General features: G+C 48.9%; 1 protein-coding gene across 3 annotated transcripts in view; it reads left to right on the forward strand.

Moving 5' to 3' along the window:
• The window catches only part of LOC106566583 (zinc finger protein 512B), a 92,235-nt gene that overhangs the window by 68,290 nt on the left and 6,891 nt on the right, over positions 1-17,054 (forward strand). For all 3 annotated transcript variants that reach the window (XM_014134719.2, XM_014134718.2, XM_045693021.1), the window contains 8 exons: positions 1,644-1,723; positions 3,093-3,221; positions 5,425-5,597; positions 5,685-5,941; positions 6,060-6,131; positions 8,592-8,723; positions 8,878-9,005; positions 12,331-12,423. In XM_014134719.2, coding sequence (XP_013990194.1) covers positions 1,644-1,723; positions 3,093-3,221; positions 5,425-5,597; positions 5,685-5,941; positions 6,060-6,131; positions 8,592-8,723; positions 8,878-9,005; positions 12,331-12,423 — 1,064 coding nt within the window. The remainder of the gene's footprint in view (positions 1-1,643; positions 1,724-3,092; positions 3,222-5,424; positions 5,598-5,684; positions 5,942-6,059; positions 6,132-8,591; positions 8,724-8,877; positions 9,006-12,330; positions 12,424-17,054) is intronic.

A 17,054-nucleotide genomic window follows, 5' to 3' on the forward strand; every position in this document is an offset into this window, starting at 1 on the left:
TCTGTTAATAGGACTTTCAGACAGACACAGGCCCAGATCTAGAGGAGAGTTCTCTGTTAATAGGACTTTCAGACAGACACAGGCCCAGATCTAGAGGAGAGTTCTCTGTTAATAGGACTTTCAGACAGACACAGGCCCAGACCTAGAGGAGAGTTCTCTGTTAATAGTACAATCAAGGCCTGTTTATTTGTCTCAGGACTGATAAAACAGTGGACGTTGAATATGTCACTGGATGTATTTGTTGGGATCTTTAGACTGGGACTTACCTGAGACATTTGTTGGAGGGACAAAGTCTTCCCTTCTCCCTCCTCTCTTCCTTTTCCTCTACATCCTCCCTTCAGTCTCTTTCCTCACCCTCTCTTTCCTCACCCTCTCTTTCCTCACCCTCTCTTTCCTCACCCTCTCTTTCCTCACCCTCTCTTTCCTCACCCTCTCTTTCCTCAACCTCTCTTTCCTCACCCTCTCTTTCCTCACCCTCTTTCCTCACCCTCTCTTTCCTCACCCTCTCTTTCCTCACCCTCTCTTTCCTCACCCTCTCTTTCCTCACCCTCTCTTTCCTCACCCTCTCTTTCCTCAGCCTCTCTTTCCTCACCCTCTCTTTCCTCACCCCGTCTTTCCTCACCCTCTCTTTCCTCACCCCCTCTATCCTCCATCACACTTTCCTCACCCCTCTCCACTCTTCCCCCCTATGAATGGTGGCGTATCAGTTGGAGGTCACTGTTTAGCTCTCCCCCTTTCCACTCTTCCTCCCCCTCCTCAAACTGTACTGTAAGGGAGTGGAGGGCTGATAGAGAAGAGATGTAATTGTGTGAGAGAGGGAAAGAGGTAAGGTGGAGGCCTGCCCTCCTTACCCAGGGAGAGAGGGATGGAGGGGAAGGATGGAGAGGGGATGGAGGACAAGAGTGAGAGGTAGAGAAAGAGAGAGAGTGTGTCGGGAGTGGGAAAAGAGAGATAAGGAGGAGGAATTGGTGTAAGTTGAATATGTAGAGAGAGAGAGAGAGAGAGGGTGGGTGAGAGCGAGGGGAGAGAAAGAGAGAGGGAGAGAGAGGGAGAGATAGGGAGAGAGCGAGGGGAGAGAAAGAGAGAGGGAGAAAGAGAGAGAGAAGGAGAGAGAGTCCTCTGTGTGCTGTGTCAGAGGCTTTGGTGATTTATAGGTGATTTATTTGGCTCAGCAAATGGCCTTTACACACTTATGCTGATGCACGCAGGCACAAACACACACACACACACACACACACACACACACACACACACACACACACACACACACACACACACACACACACCTAAACAGCCTTTAACCCGCTGCCACAGCTGTACCTACACTGGTTTTTAATATATCTTGAGGTGTGACTATTGCTCTGTTGCTGAGCAGGTATAATCCAAGCCTGTGAAGATGCATCTTTGTCCTTGTGACCAAGACTATCAAGGGTTTTTATCTATGCTTAGTTCCACAGTAATACAAACACTGAAAAATATTGACATTTGTTTGGACTTGAATGTGTTTCAAATGTGTTTTATTCTCCTGTCTGCCTGAGATGGAAGTGTGTGTGTGTTGTGAATTGAACCAATGAAAGAGGTAATAGTAATCCCAACTGTACCCCTTCATCTATCTCCTCCACCACTCTCTTCTTCTCTTTCAGGTCCTCCTTGTAGTGAAAGAGGGGAGGGGAAGAAGAAGGGGCGTCCCAGAGCTGACGTACAGGAGCTGAGGAGTATTCCTGTCAGTTCCTATTATCCCCTACTCCCTCCCTACTCCCTCCCTACTCCCTACCTACTCCTCCCTACTCCTCCCTACTCCTCCCTACTCCCTCCCTACTCCTCCCTACTCCCTCCCTACTCCCTCCCTACTCCCTACCTACTCCTCCCTACTCCTCCCTACTCCTCCCTACTCCCTCCCTACTCCCTCCCTACTCCCTACCTACTCCCTCCCTACTCCTCCCTACTCCCTCCCTACTCCTCCCTACTCCTCCCTACTCCCTCCCTACTCCTCCCTACTCCCTCCCTACTCCCTCCCTACTCCCTACCTACTCCTCCCCTACTCCTCCCTACCTCCCACTCCTCCCTACTCCCCCCTACTCCCTACCTACTCCCTCCCTACTCCCTCCCTACTCCCTACCTACTCCTCCCTACTCCTCCCTACTCCCTCCCTACTCCTCCCTACTCCCTCCCTACTCCCTACCTACTCCCTACCTACTCCTCCCTACTCCTCCCTACTCCCTCCCTACTCCTCCCTACTCTCTCCCTACTCCCTACCTACTCCCTCCCTACTCCTCCCTACTCCCCACCTACTCCCTACCTACTCCTCCCTACTCCCTCCCTACTCCCTCCCTACTCCTCCCTACTCCTACCTACTCCTCCCTACTCCCTACCTACTCCTTCCTACTCCCCCCCTGCTCCCCACCTACTCCTCCCTACTCCTCCCTACTCCCTCCCTACTCCTCCCTACTCCTCCCTACTCCCTACCTACTCCCTCCCTACCCCTCCCTACTCCCTACCTACTCCCTCCCTACTCCTACCTACTCCTCCCTACTCCCTCCCTCATCCCTCCCTACTCCCTACCTACTCCTCCCTACTCCTCCCTACTCCCTCCCTACTCCTCCCTACTCCCTCCCTACTCCCTCCCTACTCCTCCCTACTCCTACCTACTCCCTCCCTACTCCCTACCTACTCCTTCCTACTCCCCCCCTGCTCCCCACCTACTCCTCCCTACTCCCTCCCTACTCCTCCCTACTCCTCCCTACTCCCTCCCTACTCCCTCCTCCCTACTCCCTACCTACTCCCTCCCTACTCCTCCCTACTCCCTACCTACTCCCTACCTACTCCTCCCTACTCCCTACCTACTCCCTACCTACTCCCTCCCTACTCCTCCCTACTCCCTCCCTACTCCCTACCTACTCCCTCCCTACTCCTCCCTACTCCCTCCCTACTCCCTACCTACTCCCTCCCTACTCCCTACCTACTCCCTACCTACTCCTCCCTACTCCCTACCTACTCCTCCCTACCCCCCCTACTCCTCCCTACTCCCTCCCTACTCCCTGTGTAGGAGTGTGTGAAAGGCATGTGTATCTCATCTCTCCCCCTCTCTGCAGGCTAACATGATGATCCAGTGGAAGGAGGAGTTTAAGAGGAGGTCCAGGGTAAAGTGTCCGTGTTCAGGCTGCTGGTTGGAGTTCCCCAGCATCTACGGCCTCAAATACCACTACCAACGCTGCCAGGGGGTGAGACATGACCCTCTACTCACCCCACCGTCTCTCTCCTCCAGTGTTACACGGTATACCGAAACTTCGGTACTTTTTCGATACTAGAACATGAAAAATGGCTCGGTACTAGAATTTTTGTTGCTTTCGGTACTTCTGTCAAACGTGTCTCACGGATCACGTCTGTCTATCAGCGCAGCCGATGTCTCCCTTACAGCACGAGCACAACATGCCTGCTCCACTTAGCCTGCACTGGGAGTCTGGGCTGCATCATGTTATCTCCTCACTCCTGCTCCACTTAGCCTGCACTGGGAGCCTGGGCTGCATCATGTTATCTCCTCACTCCTGCTCCACTTAGCCTGCACTGGGAGCCTGGGCTGCATCATGTTATCTCCTCACTCCTGCTCCACTTAGCCTGCACTGGGAGCCTGGGCTGCATCATGTTATCTCCTCACTCCTGCTCCACTTAGCCTGCACTGGGAGCCTGGGCTGCATCATGTTATCTCCTCACTCCTGCTCCACTTAGCCTGCACTGGGAGTCTGGGCTGCATCATGTTATCTCCTCACTCCTGCTCCACTTAGCCTGCACTGGGAGTCTGGGCTGCATCATGTTATCTCCTCACTCCTGCTCCACTTAGCCTGCACTGGGAGTCTGGGCTGCATCATGTTATCTCCTCACTCCTGCTCCACTTAGCCTGTACTTGGAGTCTGGGCTGCATCATGTTATCTCCTCACTCCTGATCCACTTAGCCTGTACTGGGAGTCTGGGCTGCATCATGTTATCTCCTCAGTCCTGCTCCACTTAGCCTGTACTGGGAGTCTGGGCTGCATCATGTTATCTCCTCACTCCTGCTCCACTTAGCCTGTACTTGGAGTCTGGGCTGCATCATGTTATCTCCTCACTCCTGCTCCACTTAGCCTGTACTGGGAGTCTGGGCTGCATCATGTTATCTCCCCACTCCTGCTCCACTTAGCCTGTACTTGGAGTCTGGGCTGCATCATGTTATCTCCTCACTCCTGCTCCACTTAGCCTGCATTGGGAGTCTGGGCTGCAACATGTTATCTCCTCACTCCTGCTCCACTTAGCCTACACAGGGAGTCTGGGCTGCATCATGGTATCTCCCCACTCCTTCTGCACAGAAGTTAACACACCTGAATAATGCGGCACGGCATGTAGAAATGTTGAAACTGTTAATTACTGTTCACAAAACAATGTCCATACAGGCTAGAACACTTTACAATTCAAGAAGATACCGGTAGTTTCTAGCTTTACAGGCTAGTTTTCCTTGCTAGCTTCCAGCTGAAGTTAACATGAATTCACTACCCTAGTAATTTGTGATAATATGCAAACCATAATGAAAAATATACTGATTTCAATGCTAATTGTCACCAAAACTTTATTAATTTACTTAGTAAGCCTCTCTCTCACATCTCTCCCAAATATCTATTGCCTGAGTGAACTGACTGTGTGTGAATAGGGCTCTGATGGGCCACCCCCTCTCGACCGGTGAATGATGTCATTTCTGGTTAAAGAGACAGCGCACACTGTTATAAAAGTAGCTACTTCAATGCAAATGTTGATCAGTACAATAAATGAAGTCCCAAATTGAAAGGAAACATATTGTTTGTCATCTGTAGCACCTTGAAATCAGCCAAAATAAGCTCAATAACTCAATGCATGCACCTGTATTGTGAATAGAACTATGCTACATCTTGATTTACCCGGTTTATCAATAGAGATATACCATTCAAATAATGATTACCATTATGTTGTTTTGGAGTTGTATTGTTAAGAACGGTATAGTTGATTCATTAATGCATACATGGCTATCTCTGAAAAACGTTGTAAAGATGCCCAATGACTGAACAGAGCAGTAGCTGAGTTTACCTGTCTGCATCAAGGACCATTCTGGGATTTTGGCTAATATTCCTTCTGTTTTTGCCGTGGTGTCATTTTGGTATCGTGATTGTATCTAGTATCGTGATACTAAACCTGTTATCGTGACAACATTACTCTCCTCTCACACATCGCCCCTCCTCACCCGCTCCGTCTCACCCCTGCCTTTTCCCTCTGCTGACCACTCTCAATGCTTCGAGGGGTCTACATATTTATTGTCAGCCTGTACACTTGTTGAATTAGATTTGTCGACTTTAGACTAATCAATATCCTTCTGTTTCTTCTCTTTCTCTCTTTTACCGCCTCCCTTTTTTCTCTGTCACCCAGGCGACCTTAGCGGAGAAGTTGAGTCATGGCTGTCCGGACTGTGAGGCGGTGTTCGCCACTAAGGTCCGGCTCCAGAAGCACAAGCTGTGGAACCACCCAGAGAGGGTTACCGTAGAGACCAAGGCCGAGCCCAAACTACAGAAGACCCCCGTGAAGGGGGCCGCCAAGAAAAGGTAACCTGGGTCGGGGATTTTCACCACAACGTTAACTTACCCTGTCGGCTTAGGTTTAGATTGTAGCCTTGTGTCTGCTCTGTCCAGGCCTATGGAGATTACTACCCCATCGCCGGTGTTCTTCAAAGTGAAGAAGACTCAGGATGTGTCTAGTCCCTCCCAGAATGGGGAGTGTTCCCCCCAGAGGGGGGAGCGGAAACAGCACACACACCCCCAGCCCCCTCTGCATCAGGCCTCCTCCTCTGACACCTCCCCCAACACTCCGGATGGCAGCGAGAGCGATGGTGAGGGGGGAAGCCGCCGCCCACCGTATCCAGATGAAGACCCTGAGAGGACAAGGCACAGTAAGATTACAATATTATGACTAGTAGGATATTGTTGCATTGTGAGGGTGCAGTCCAGTGGAAATGGGGGCCCAGTGTGTTTGACCGTTTCTTGCTCTCTGTTCTCCTCATGAGCCAGGACGGAAGCAGAAAACTCCTAAAAAGTTCACTGGAGAACAGCCCTCCATCTCTGGGACGTTCGGACTGAAAGGTAGACCCTTCTGCATTTCTCATCTCACAGCTTCTCTCACTTATGCTGGAAATAGAAGTATGCTCTACTGGGTCATTGACTAGGCATGAGAGTCTGCACCTCCACACTGTGTATTAGTGGTAGTGTGATAGTGTCCTCTCTCTCTGTGTTAATGTGAGGACCGTAGAGGTGTTTCATACCCTCACTTAGTGAGCCACTCTCTCTCTCTCTTTCTCTGTTGTTCTCATCTCCCTGCCTCCTCTCTCTCTACCACTCTCTCTCTCTTTCTCTGTTGTTCTCATCTCCCTGCCTCCTCTCTCTCTACCACTCTCTCTCTCTTTCTCTGTTGTTCTCATCTCCCTGCCTCCTCTCTCTCTCTACCACTCTCTCTCTCTTTCTCTGTTGTTCTCATCTCCCTGCCTCCTCTCTCTCTACCACTCTCTCTCTCTCTTTCTCTGTTGTTCTCATATCCCTGCCTCCTCTCTCTACCACTCTCTCTCTCTTTCTCTGTTGTTCTCATCTCCCTGCCTCCTCTCTCTCTACCACTCTCTCTTTATCAAATAAAGGAGGGTACTATGGTGTTGAATGCTGAGTTGTAGTCAATGAACAGAATTCTTACATAGGTATTCCTCTTGTCCAGATGGGTTAGGGCAGTGTGCAGTGTGATGGCGATTGCATCGTCTGTGGACCTGCTGGGGCGGTATGCAAACTGAAGTGGGTCTATGGTGGCCGGTAAGGTGGAGGTGATATGATCCTTGACTAGTCTTTCGAAGCACTTCATGATGACAGAAGTGAGTGCTACGGGACAGTAGTTTAGTTCAGTTATCTTTGCCTTCTTGGGTACAGGAACAATGGTAGCCATCTTGAAGCATGTGGGGACAACAGAGTGGGATAGGGAGTGATTTAATATGTCCTTAAACACACCTGCCAGCTGATCTGAGCATGCTTTGAAGACGTGACTAGGGATGCCGTCTGGACCAGCAGCCTTGCGAGGGTTAACACGTTTTAATGTTTTACTCACGTCAGCCACGGAGAAGGGCGTGACGGTGGCACTGTATTATCCTCAAAGCGGGCAAAGAAGGTGTTTAGTTTGTCTGGAAGCGTGACGTTGGTGTCCGATTTTGCCTATAAGACGGAAGGAGCAAGATGGCGTCGGATTTGCCGAAGGGAGGGCGGAGGAGGGCTTTGTATGCATCGCGGAAGTTAGATTAGCAGTGGTCGAGGGTGTTGTGCATGCACGTAGCACAATCAATATGCTGGAAGAATTTAGGTAGACTTATTCTCAAATTTGCTTTGTTAAAATCCCCAGCTACAATAAATGCAGCCTCAGGAGGTATGGTTTTCAGTTTGCATATAGTCCAGTGAAGTTCCTTGATGGCCGTCTTGGTGTCTGCTTGAGGGGGAATGAACACAGCTGTGACTATAACTGACGAGAATTCTCTTGGTAGGTAAAATGGCCGGCACTTGATTGTAAGGAATTATAGATCTGGTGAGCAGAAGGACTTGAGTTCCTGTATGTTGTTATGATTACACCATGAGTCGTTAATCATAAAGCATACACCCCCACCCTTCCTTTTTATCTCTGTCTGCGCGATGCATGGAGAAGCCCGGTGGCTGAACCGATTCTGACAACATATCCCGAGAGAGCCATGTTTCTGTGAAACAGAGAATGTTACAATCTCTGATGTCTCTCTGGAAGGCAACCCTTGCTCGAATTTCGTCTACCTTGTTGTCAAGAGACTGGACATTGGCTAGTAGTATGCTCAGGAGCGGTGTGCGATGTGCACGTCTATGGAGCCTGGCCAGGTGGCCGCTTCGTCTGCCCCTCCTGCGGCGTCATTGTTTTGGATGGCCTACTGGAATTAGCTCCATTGTCCTGGGTGGTGGTCCGAACAGAGGATCCACTTCAGGAAAGTCGTATTCCTGGTCGTAATGTTGGTAAGTTGATGTCGCTCTTACATCCAATAGTTCTTCCCGGCTATATGTAATAAGACTTAAGATTTCCTGGGGTAACAGTGTAAGAAATAATACATAAAAAAACTAAATATTGCATCGTTTCCTAAGAACTCGAAGCGAGGTGACCATCTCTGTGGGCGCCATAACATCTTCCTGCCTCCTCTCTCTCTCTACCACTCTCTCGCTTTCTATTTCTTTTTATTGTTCTCTCTATGTATTCCTCTTAGTCAGCATTATCTTCACTCTCTCTTTCCCTCCCTGACTCTCTCTTTCCCTCCCTCTCTCTTATTTTACGTCCTCACTCTTGTTCCTCCTGTGAAATGCAGCTGCTAAATAAAAAGTATGCCTCTGTAATTGTCCTGGTGTCGTACTGCTCTGCCTAACTGACTTGCTGCCGTTCTAGACTCTCTTTAACTCTGACTGTAAATGTCACTGTATCTGTTTCCCTTTCCCCCGTTACTGAACCTGAGCCATGTACACGTGTATGTACACGTCACGTCCACAGTCACACACTGTATTTTTCAGGTATGAACAAGGTAGAGGAGAAGCTAAAGGCTGGTCGTGTGAAGAGATCAGAGGGAGGTCTGTACAGCGAGGAGCCCCAGAGGAAGAACCCTGGCCCAGCCTCCAGAAGAGACCCACCACCCCTCACCTCTGGTACTGAAATGGCTGTTCTGGACTACTTGTGTATTTTTGTTTATTGACAAGACAAAATCCATCTCCCAATTTACTCCATCGTACACATGTTTACCTCAGCGTGTTTCTGACAATATAAAGTATTGATTGGTTGATTGGTTGATGTACCCTCCAGGTACTCCAGCAGAGGCCCAGTGGCAGCATGCCATCTCAGAGCGAGGCGAGGTCCTCTGTCCTACCTGCTCCATCGTCACCAGAAAGACCGTCTCCGGCCTTAAGAAACACATGGAGATCTGCCAAAAGGTGAGTGGACCACACAGCTGTCAATCAAAACAGAGGCCTAGGGTGATTGTACAGGAGAACTACACTGCTCGAAAAAATAAAGGGAACACTTAAACAATACATCCTAGATCTGAATGAAATAAATAATCTTATTAAATACTTTTTTCTTTACATAGTTGAATGTGCTGACAACAAAATCACACAAAAATAATCAATGGAAATCCAATTTATCAACCCATGGAGGTCTGGATTTGGAGTCACACTCAAAATTAAAGTGGAAAACCACACTACAGGCTGATCCAACTTTGATGTAATGTCCTTAAAACAAGTCAAAATGAGGCTCAGTAGTGTGTGTGGCCTCCACGTGCCTGTATGACCTCCCTACAATGCCTGGGCATGCTCCTGATGAGGTGGCGGATGGTCTCCTGAGGGATCTCCTCCCAGACCTGGACTAAAGCATCCGCCAACTCCTGGACAGTCTGTGGTGCAACGTGGCGTTGGTGGATGGAGCGAGACATGATGTCCCAGATGTGCTCAATTGGATTCAGGTCTGGGGAACGGGCGGGCCAGTCCATAGCATCAATGCCTTCCTCTTGCAGGAACTGCTGACACACTCCAGCCACATGAGGTCTAGCATTGTCTTGCATTAGGAGGAACCCAGGGCCAACCGCACCAGCATATGGTCTCACAAGGGGTCTGAGGATCTCATCTCGGTACCTAATGGCAGTCAGGCTACCTCTGGCGAGCACATGGAGGGCTGTGCGGCCCCCCAAAGAAATGCCACCCCACACCATGACTGACCCACCGCCAAACCGGTCATGCTGGAGGATGTTGCAGGCAGCAGAACGTTCTCCACGGCGTCTCCAGACTCTGTCACGTCTGTCACGTGCTCAGTGTGAACCTGCTTTCATCTGTGAAGAGCACAGGGCGCCAGTGGCGAATTTGCCAATCTTGGTGTTCTCTGGCAAATGCCAAACGTCCTGCACGGTGTTGGGCTGTAAGCACAACCCCAACCTGTGGACGTCGGGCCCTCATACCACCCTCATGGAGTCTGTTTCTGACCGTTTGAGCAGACACATGCACATTTGTGGCCTGCTGGAGGTCATTTTGCAGGGCTCTGGCAGTGCTCCTCCTTGCACAAAGGCGGAGGTAGCGGTCCTGCTGCTGGGTTGTTGCCCTCCTACGGCCTCCTCCACGTCTCCTGATGTACTGGCCTGTCTCCTGGTAGCGCCTCCATGCTCTGGACACTACGCTGACAGACACAGGAAACCTTCTTGCCACAGCTCGCATTGATGTGCCATCCTGGATGAGCTGCACTACCTGAGCCACTTGTGTGGGTTGTAGACTCAGTCTCATGCTACCACTAGAGTGAAAGCACCGCCAGCATTCAAAAGTGACCAAAACATCAGCCAGGAAGCATAGGAACTGAGAAGTGGTCTGTGGTTACCACCTGCAGAACCACTCCTTTATTGGGGGTGTCTTGCTAATTGCCTATAATTTCCACCTGTTGTCTATTCCATTTGCACAACAGCATGTGAGATTTATTGTCAATCAGTGTTGCTTCCTAAGTGGACAGTTTGATTTCACAGAATTGTGATTGACTTGGAGTTACATTGTGTTGTTTAAGTGTTCCCTTTATTTTTTTGAGCAGTATATATCAATCCAAACAGATGTTTTCAGAACTCAAATGAAATAGTGCCAATCTTTCCCTTTCATTTGAGATTGTAGCCTGCAGATTTCTCTTACTGCTTGTAGCAGGATCCTCACAACAGATGGCCATATTCTGTCTCAGTTCGACTTCTGAAGTATGAATACATTTCACATAACATATTTTGATTTGGGGGTGAACCATATATTTATGATCCGTCGTCACATCTGGCTTTCATTCCTCTAAATTAAGGATTGTGTTTCACACTCACTGTTGAAACTCTGAAACCACAATATATCATTTGACACTTGCCCTAAATCCCATTCCATATGTCCCATGTTCTATATAATATAATACTTGGATACTGTTCCACATCTGTTCTTGATTCTAACTCGCTCAAACAATTGTTCTGAACACATTCTGATCAGTGTCTGTTGCCATACATATTTATACCAACATCTAAATATTACTGCACAGTATATAATGCTGTGTATAAGAACAATATACACTCAGTGGACAGTTTATTAGGTACACCACCCTGTTCATGAAAATGGTCGAAGGAGAACGGCAAGAATCGTGCAAGCCAACAGGCAGGCCACAAACAGGAAAATACTGTAGCAGCGCAGTACAACAGTGCTGTGCAAAACGGCATCTCGGAAAGTACAACTCGTCGACCCTTGTCACGGATGGGCTATTGCAACAGGCAACTACACCGGGTTCCACTCCTATCAGCTAAAAACAAGAAGAAGAAGCAGCTCCAGTGAGCACGTGATCACCAACACTGGACAACTGAGGAGTGGAACAACATTGTCTGGTCTGGTGAATCCTACTTCCTGTTGCGTCATGCTGATGGCAGAGTTAGGATTTGGCTTAAGCAGCATGAGTCCATGGCCCCATTCTGCCTGGTAGCCTTTCATGGCACACGTTAGGCTCCTTGATACCAATTGAGCAACGTTTCCATACGCTGAAGAATTCAGGCTGTTCTGGAGACAAATGGGGGGTCCGACCCGGTACTAGATGGGTGTACCTAATAAACTGGCCATCTGAGTGTATTACAGTATATTATATTGGTATTTTAATTATTGTACTGCTTTCTGTGATGCAGTTTTAACCACTTCATCCAGTTGTGACTAATATTGTACTCTGGGGATGAGAATGGGTCCGGCACACTGTTAGACGCCTGCCTCTCTCTGAGGACCCCTCGGGAAAGGTCTGGCGAGCCATTCGATTGCAAAGTAATGATTGAAGAGCTGGAGGAATGATACTGTGGCTGAGTCTCAATACTCTGAAGTAGCCTCCACTCGTTTAACTGTACCAATCTGAAAACCCAGGCTAGCTCAAAGCAATCAGGAAAGGACACAAGGAGGGGTAGCCTCGACTATTCAGACGCACACTGAGATTGCTGTGTGGCAGTAAGCCGGGTCAGTAGTAGGTACTTTTGAGAGCCTGTTCGTTATGAAGCCTGGCCCGGTGGGCTGTGAGACTGTAAAAGTGACTGACATGAAAACGGCTACTTTCCAGTTATTGGTGCTGATGATTACCTGACAAAGAGCATTCTGGGTGAAATGGTTCAGTATCACGCTGGGGGAACAGTGAGCAGAAATGCGCTCTCTTTTCATAGCTTCTTTACTGTCATTGGATCCAAGAGGCTCTGATGAATAGGAATGACTGTGTGACCTTTGTCCTTTAACCCTGCAGCTCCAGGACGCCCTGAAGTGCCAGGAGTGCCACAAACAGTTCAGGTCCAAGGCCGGACTCAACTACCATACAATGGCTGAGCACAGCAGCAAGGTACACACATGCAGCCACACACACACACGTTTTCTTCCCGAAGTTGATTGATCTATTGATCTGCTGGTCAGAAACAATCCATTTTAAAAGTAACCCTGGGGGTTTCGTCAGCAGCATGACAGCGGAGGGATCTCTGTTGTGCGTTCCCTTCAGACGTGAGACATTGGTTTGGGATTGGGGGTGAAATGTCCTAATTGATTTCTGTTGTTATGCTTTTTGGCACACCTGAAGTTCTGATTGATATGGCTGTTCTGAAAGCATGCACATTACATTCTGGTGCTGTGTTAAGTCCCTCAGTAGAGGTTCATCAAGATATCAACATGGCCCTCCCTCCTGCATTAGTGGAATGGTGCTCCAATTAAGTTTGTTGAATAATTCAAAACTACTATCTCAGAAAGCATCATAAAATTTAAATGAGCAAACCTGTGTGTGTATTCCAGTCAGCCTTGCCATCATAGCTGATCTGTTTAAATGATGCCCTCATTTGTGTTCAGTCTCTGCCTTTTGTCCCATGGTCATATTGGCAGCTCTCCATATCATTATTAGGAGAGAGTACAGTTTGTGTTTTAAAGCAGTGATTCAAACTTCCATGGTGTGTGTGTGTGTGTGTGTGTGTGTGTGTGTGTGTGTGTGTGTGTGTGTGTGTGTGTGTGTGTGTGTGTGTGTGTGTGTGTGTGTGTGTGTGTGTGTGTGTGTGTGTTTGTGTTGTTCTGCATTACCTGCAGAAGTGGCATCATTGCTAATCTGTACCCAGTGTGTGTCCTCTGGTCACATGGCTGAGCCACAGTGCAGTGTGGGAAAAGCCAGCAGGATGACACAGTGACCTTGTTGTTGTACTGTGATACACTAGCTAACTCGTATTTTATTCAGCTCTCTCCATAGGAGAACCTTTTGAAGAACACTTTTTGGTTCCATGTAGAACCCTTTTCACAGAGGGTTCTAGATGGAACCCAAAAAAGTTCTACCTGCAACCAAAAAGGGTTCTCCTATGGCGACAGCCGAATAACCCTTTTGGAACCCTTTGTTTTACTAAGAGTGTATCTCCTCTCTATCCCTCTCTCTAGTGCTCCCTCTCTCTCTAGTGCTCCCTCTCTCTCTAGTGCTCCCTCTCTCTCTAGTGCTCCCTCTCTCTCTAGTGCTCTCTCTCTCTAGTGCTCCCTCTCTCTCTAGTGCTCCCTCTCTCTCTAGTGCTCCCTCTCTCTCTAGTGCTCCCTCTCTCTCTAGTGCTCCCTCTCTCTCTAGTGCTCCCTCTCTCTCTAGTGCTCCCTCTCTATCCCTCTCTCTAGTGCTCCCTCTCTCTCTAGTGCTCCCTCTCTCTCTAGTGCTCCCTCTCTATCCCTCTCTCTAGTGCTACCTCTCTCTCTAGTGCTCCCTCTCTCTCTAGTGCTCCCTCTCTCTCTAGTGCTCCCTCTCTATCCCTCTCTCTAGTGCTACCTCTCTCTCTAGTGCTCCCTCTCTCTCTAGTGCTACCTCTCTCTCTAGTGCTCCCTCTCTCTCTAGTGCTCCCTCTCTCTCTAGTGCTCCCTCTCTATCCCTCTCTCTAGTGCTCCCTCTCTATCCCTCTCTCTAGTGCTCCCCTCTCTCTCTAGTGCTCCCTCTCTCTCTAGTGCTCCCTCTCTCTCTCTCTCTCTAGTGCTCCCTCTCTCTCTAGTGCTCCCTCTCTCTCTAGTGCTCCCTCTCTCTCTAGTGCTCCCTCTCTCTAGTGCTCCCTCTCTCTCTCTCTCTCTAGTGCTCCCTCTCTCTAGTGCTCCCTCTCTCTCTAGTGCTCCCTCTCTCTCTAGTGCTCCCTCTCTCTCTAGTGCTCCCTCTCTCTCTCTCTCTCTAATACTCCCCCCTCTCTCTCTAGTGCTCCCTCTCTCTCTAGTGCTCTCTCTCTCTCTAGTGCTCCCTCTCTCTCTAGTGCTCCCTCTCTCTCTAGTGCTCTCTCTCTTTCTCTCTCTCTAGTGCTCCCTCTCTCTCTAGTGCTCTCTCTCTTTCCCTCTCTCTAGTGCTCCCTCTCTCTCTAGTGCTCCCTCTCTCTCTAGTGCTCTCTCTCTATCCCTCTCTCTAGTGCTCCCTCTCTCTCTAGTGCTCTCTCTCTTTCTCTCTCTCTAGTGCTCCCTCTCTCTCTCTAGTACTCTCTCTCTCTAGTGCTCTCTCTCTTTCTCTCTCTCTAATACTCCCCCCTCTCTCTCTAGTGCTCTCTCTCTCTCTCTATTGCTCGCTCTCTCTCTCTCTAGTGCTCCCTCTCTCTCTAGTACTTTCTCTCTTTCTCTCTCTCTAGTACTCTCTCTCTCTCTCTCTCTCTCGCTCTCTCGCTCTCTCTCTCATGCTCCCTCTCTCTCTCTCTCTCTCTCTCTCTAGTGCTCCCTCTGCTCTCTTTCTCTCTCTCTAATACTCCCCCCTCTCTCTCTAGTGCTCTCTCTCTATCTCTATTGCTCGCTCTCTCTCTCTCTAGTGCTCCCTCTCTCTCTCTCTAGTGCTCTCTCTCTCTCTCTCTAGTGCTCTCTCTCTCTCTCTCTAGTGCTCTCTCTCTCTCTCTCTAGTGCTCTCTCTCTCTCTCTCTAGTGCTCTCTCTATCTCTCTCTAGTGCTCCCTCTCTCTCTCTCTAGTGCTCTCTCTCTCTCTCTCTAGTGCTCTCTCTCTCTTCTCTCTAGTGCTCCCTCTATCTCTCTCTAGTGCTCTCTCTCTCTCTCTCTAGTGCTCCCTCTATCTCTCTCTAGTGCTCTCTCTCTCTCTCTCTCTAGTGCTCCTTCTCTCTAGTGCTCTCTCTCTCTCTCTCTCTCTCTCTCTCTCTAGTGCTCTCCCTCTCTCTCTAGTGCTCTCTCTCTCTCTCTCTCTCTCTCTCTCTTAGTGCTCTCCCTCTCTCTCTAGTGCTCTCTCTCTCTCTAGTGCTCCCTCTCTCTCTCTAGTACTCCCCCTCTCTCTAGTCTCTCTCTCTCTCTATTGCTCCCTCTCTCTCTAGTGCGTCCTCTATCTCTATCTCTCTTCCTCTCACTCTCTAGTGCTCCCCCCTCTCCTCTCTCTCTCTCTCTCTCTCTCTCTCTCTCTCTCTCTCTCTAGTGCTCCCTCTCTCTCTGCTCTCTCTAGTGCTCACTCTCTCTCTCTCTCTCTCTCTCTAGTGCTCCCTCTCTCTCTCTCTCTCTCTCTAGTGCTCCCTCTCTCTCTGTCTCTTTCTCTCTCTAGTGCTCCCTCTCTCTCTCTCTCTCTCTCTCTCTCTCTCTCTCAATCTAGTGCTCCCTCTCTCTCTCTCTCTAGTGCTCCCTCTCTCTCTCTCTAGTGCTCCCTCTCTCTCTCTCTCTCTCTAGTGCTCCCTCTCTCTCTCTCTAGTGCTCCTCTCTCTCTCTCTCTCTCTCTCTCTCTCTCTAGTGCTCCCTCTCTCTCTCTCTCTCTCTAGTGCTCCCTCTCTCTCTCTCTAGTGCTCTCTCTCTCTCTCTCTCTCTCTCTCTCTCTCTAGTGCTCCCTCTCTCTCTCTCTTCTCTCTCTCTCTCTCTATAGTGCTCCCTCTCTCTCTCTCTCTCTCTCTCTCTATAGTGCTCCCTCTCTCTCTCTCTCTCTCTCTCTCTATAGTGCTCCCTCTCTCTCTCTCTCTTTCTCTCTCTAGTGCTCCCTCTCTCTCGTGCTCTCTCTCTCTCCCTCTCTCTCTTTCTCTGTCTCTCTCTTGTGCTCCCTCTCTCTTTTTCTCTTTCGCTCTCTCTTACTTCCTCTCACACTCACAAAATGTCTGTCTCGCTCTTTCCCACTCTCTTTCTTTCTCTGTCTTTTTCAATATATATTTCTCTTTCCCTCTTTCTCCCCCCTCACTCTGGCTCATGTCTGATAAAGGTTTTACAAATAAATGCTGGGGGTTTCTGTGTGTCCCCTGGTGGATCTAAGACTGGTGGGAGTGTGTTCTCCAGCCTCAGGGTCTGACTGACATGGTTCACTTTGTTTTAGTGTGGGAATAACATGTATTCCTCTGAGTTGCAGTCTTATCCCCTCTTTTCCCTCTCAGACTAGGGATGTGTCTCAATCATCTCAAATGGCTTCCTCTCCTTCATCTGTACACTCTTAGAAAAAATGGTTCCAAAAGGGTTCTTCAGCTGTCCCCATAGGAGAACCCTTTTTGGTTCCAGGGAGAACCCTTTTTGGTTCCACACAGAACCTTTTTTGGGGTTCCATTTTGAATCCTCTGTGAAAATAGTCCTACATGGATCCCAAAAGTGTTCTACCTGGAACCCAAAAAGGTTCTTCAAGGTTCTTCAAAGGGTTCTCCTATGGGGACAGCCGAAGAACCATTTTAGGTTCTAGGTAGCACCTTTTTTTCTAAGAGTGTACCAATCTAAAAACATAAGTGAAATCAAAATGGAGGATGCCCACCAGGAATACAGATGATGGAAAAGAGACAAGGACAGAAAGCCAATGTAGTTTATTGAGATGCACCTGAGAGAGTATCCACAGTTGCATTTTTAATCCAGAGAGTTGTTCTCTCAACATATGAATGTATTCACTGCCCTGATGTGTAGTCCCCTCCCCTGTCCTCTCTCTGGCTGTGCCGTCAGCTGCTGTTTTTATCAGACATGTTTTTGGCACTGATAAACCCTTCGGTGAAAACATTAGTTTGACAGTTGTCATAAACATGTCTTGAGTAACGGCCTTGCCATGAAACCATT

The sequence above is a fragment of the Salmo salar genome, chromosome ssa13, assembly GCF_905237065.1.
Source record: "Salmo salar chromosome ssa13, Ssal_v3.1, whole genome shotgun sequence".
In the NCBI taxonomy this organism is placed as follows: Eukaryota; Metazoa; Chordata; class Actinopteri; order Salmoniformes; family Salmonidae; genus Salmo; species Salmo salar.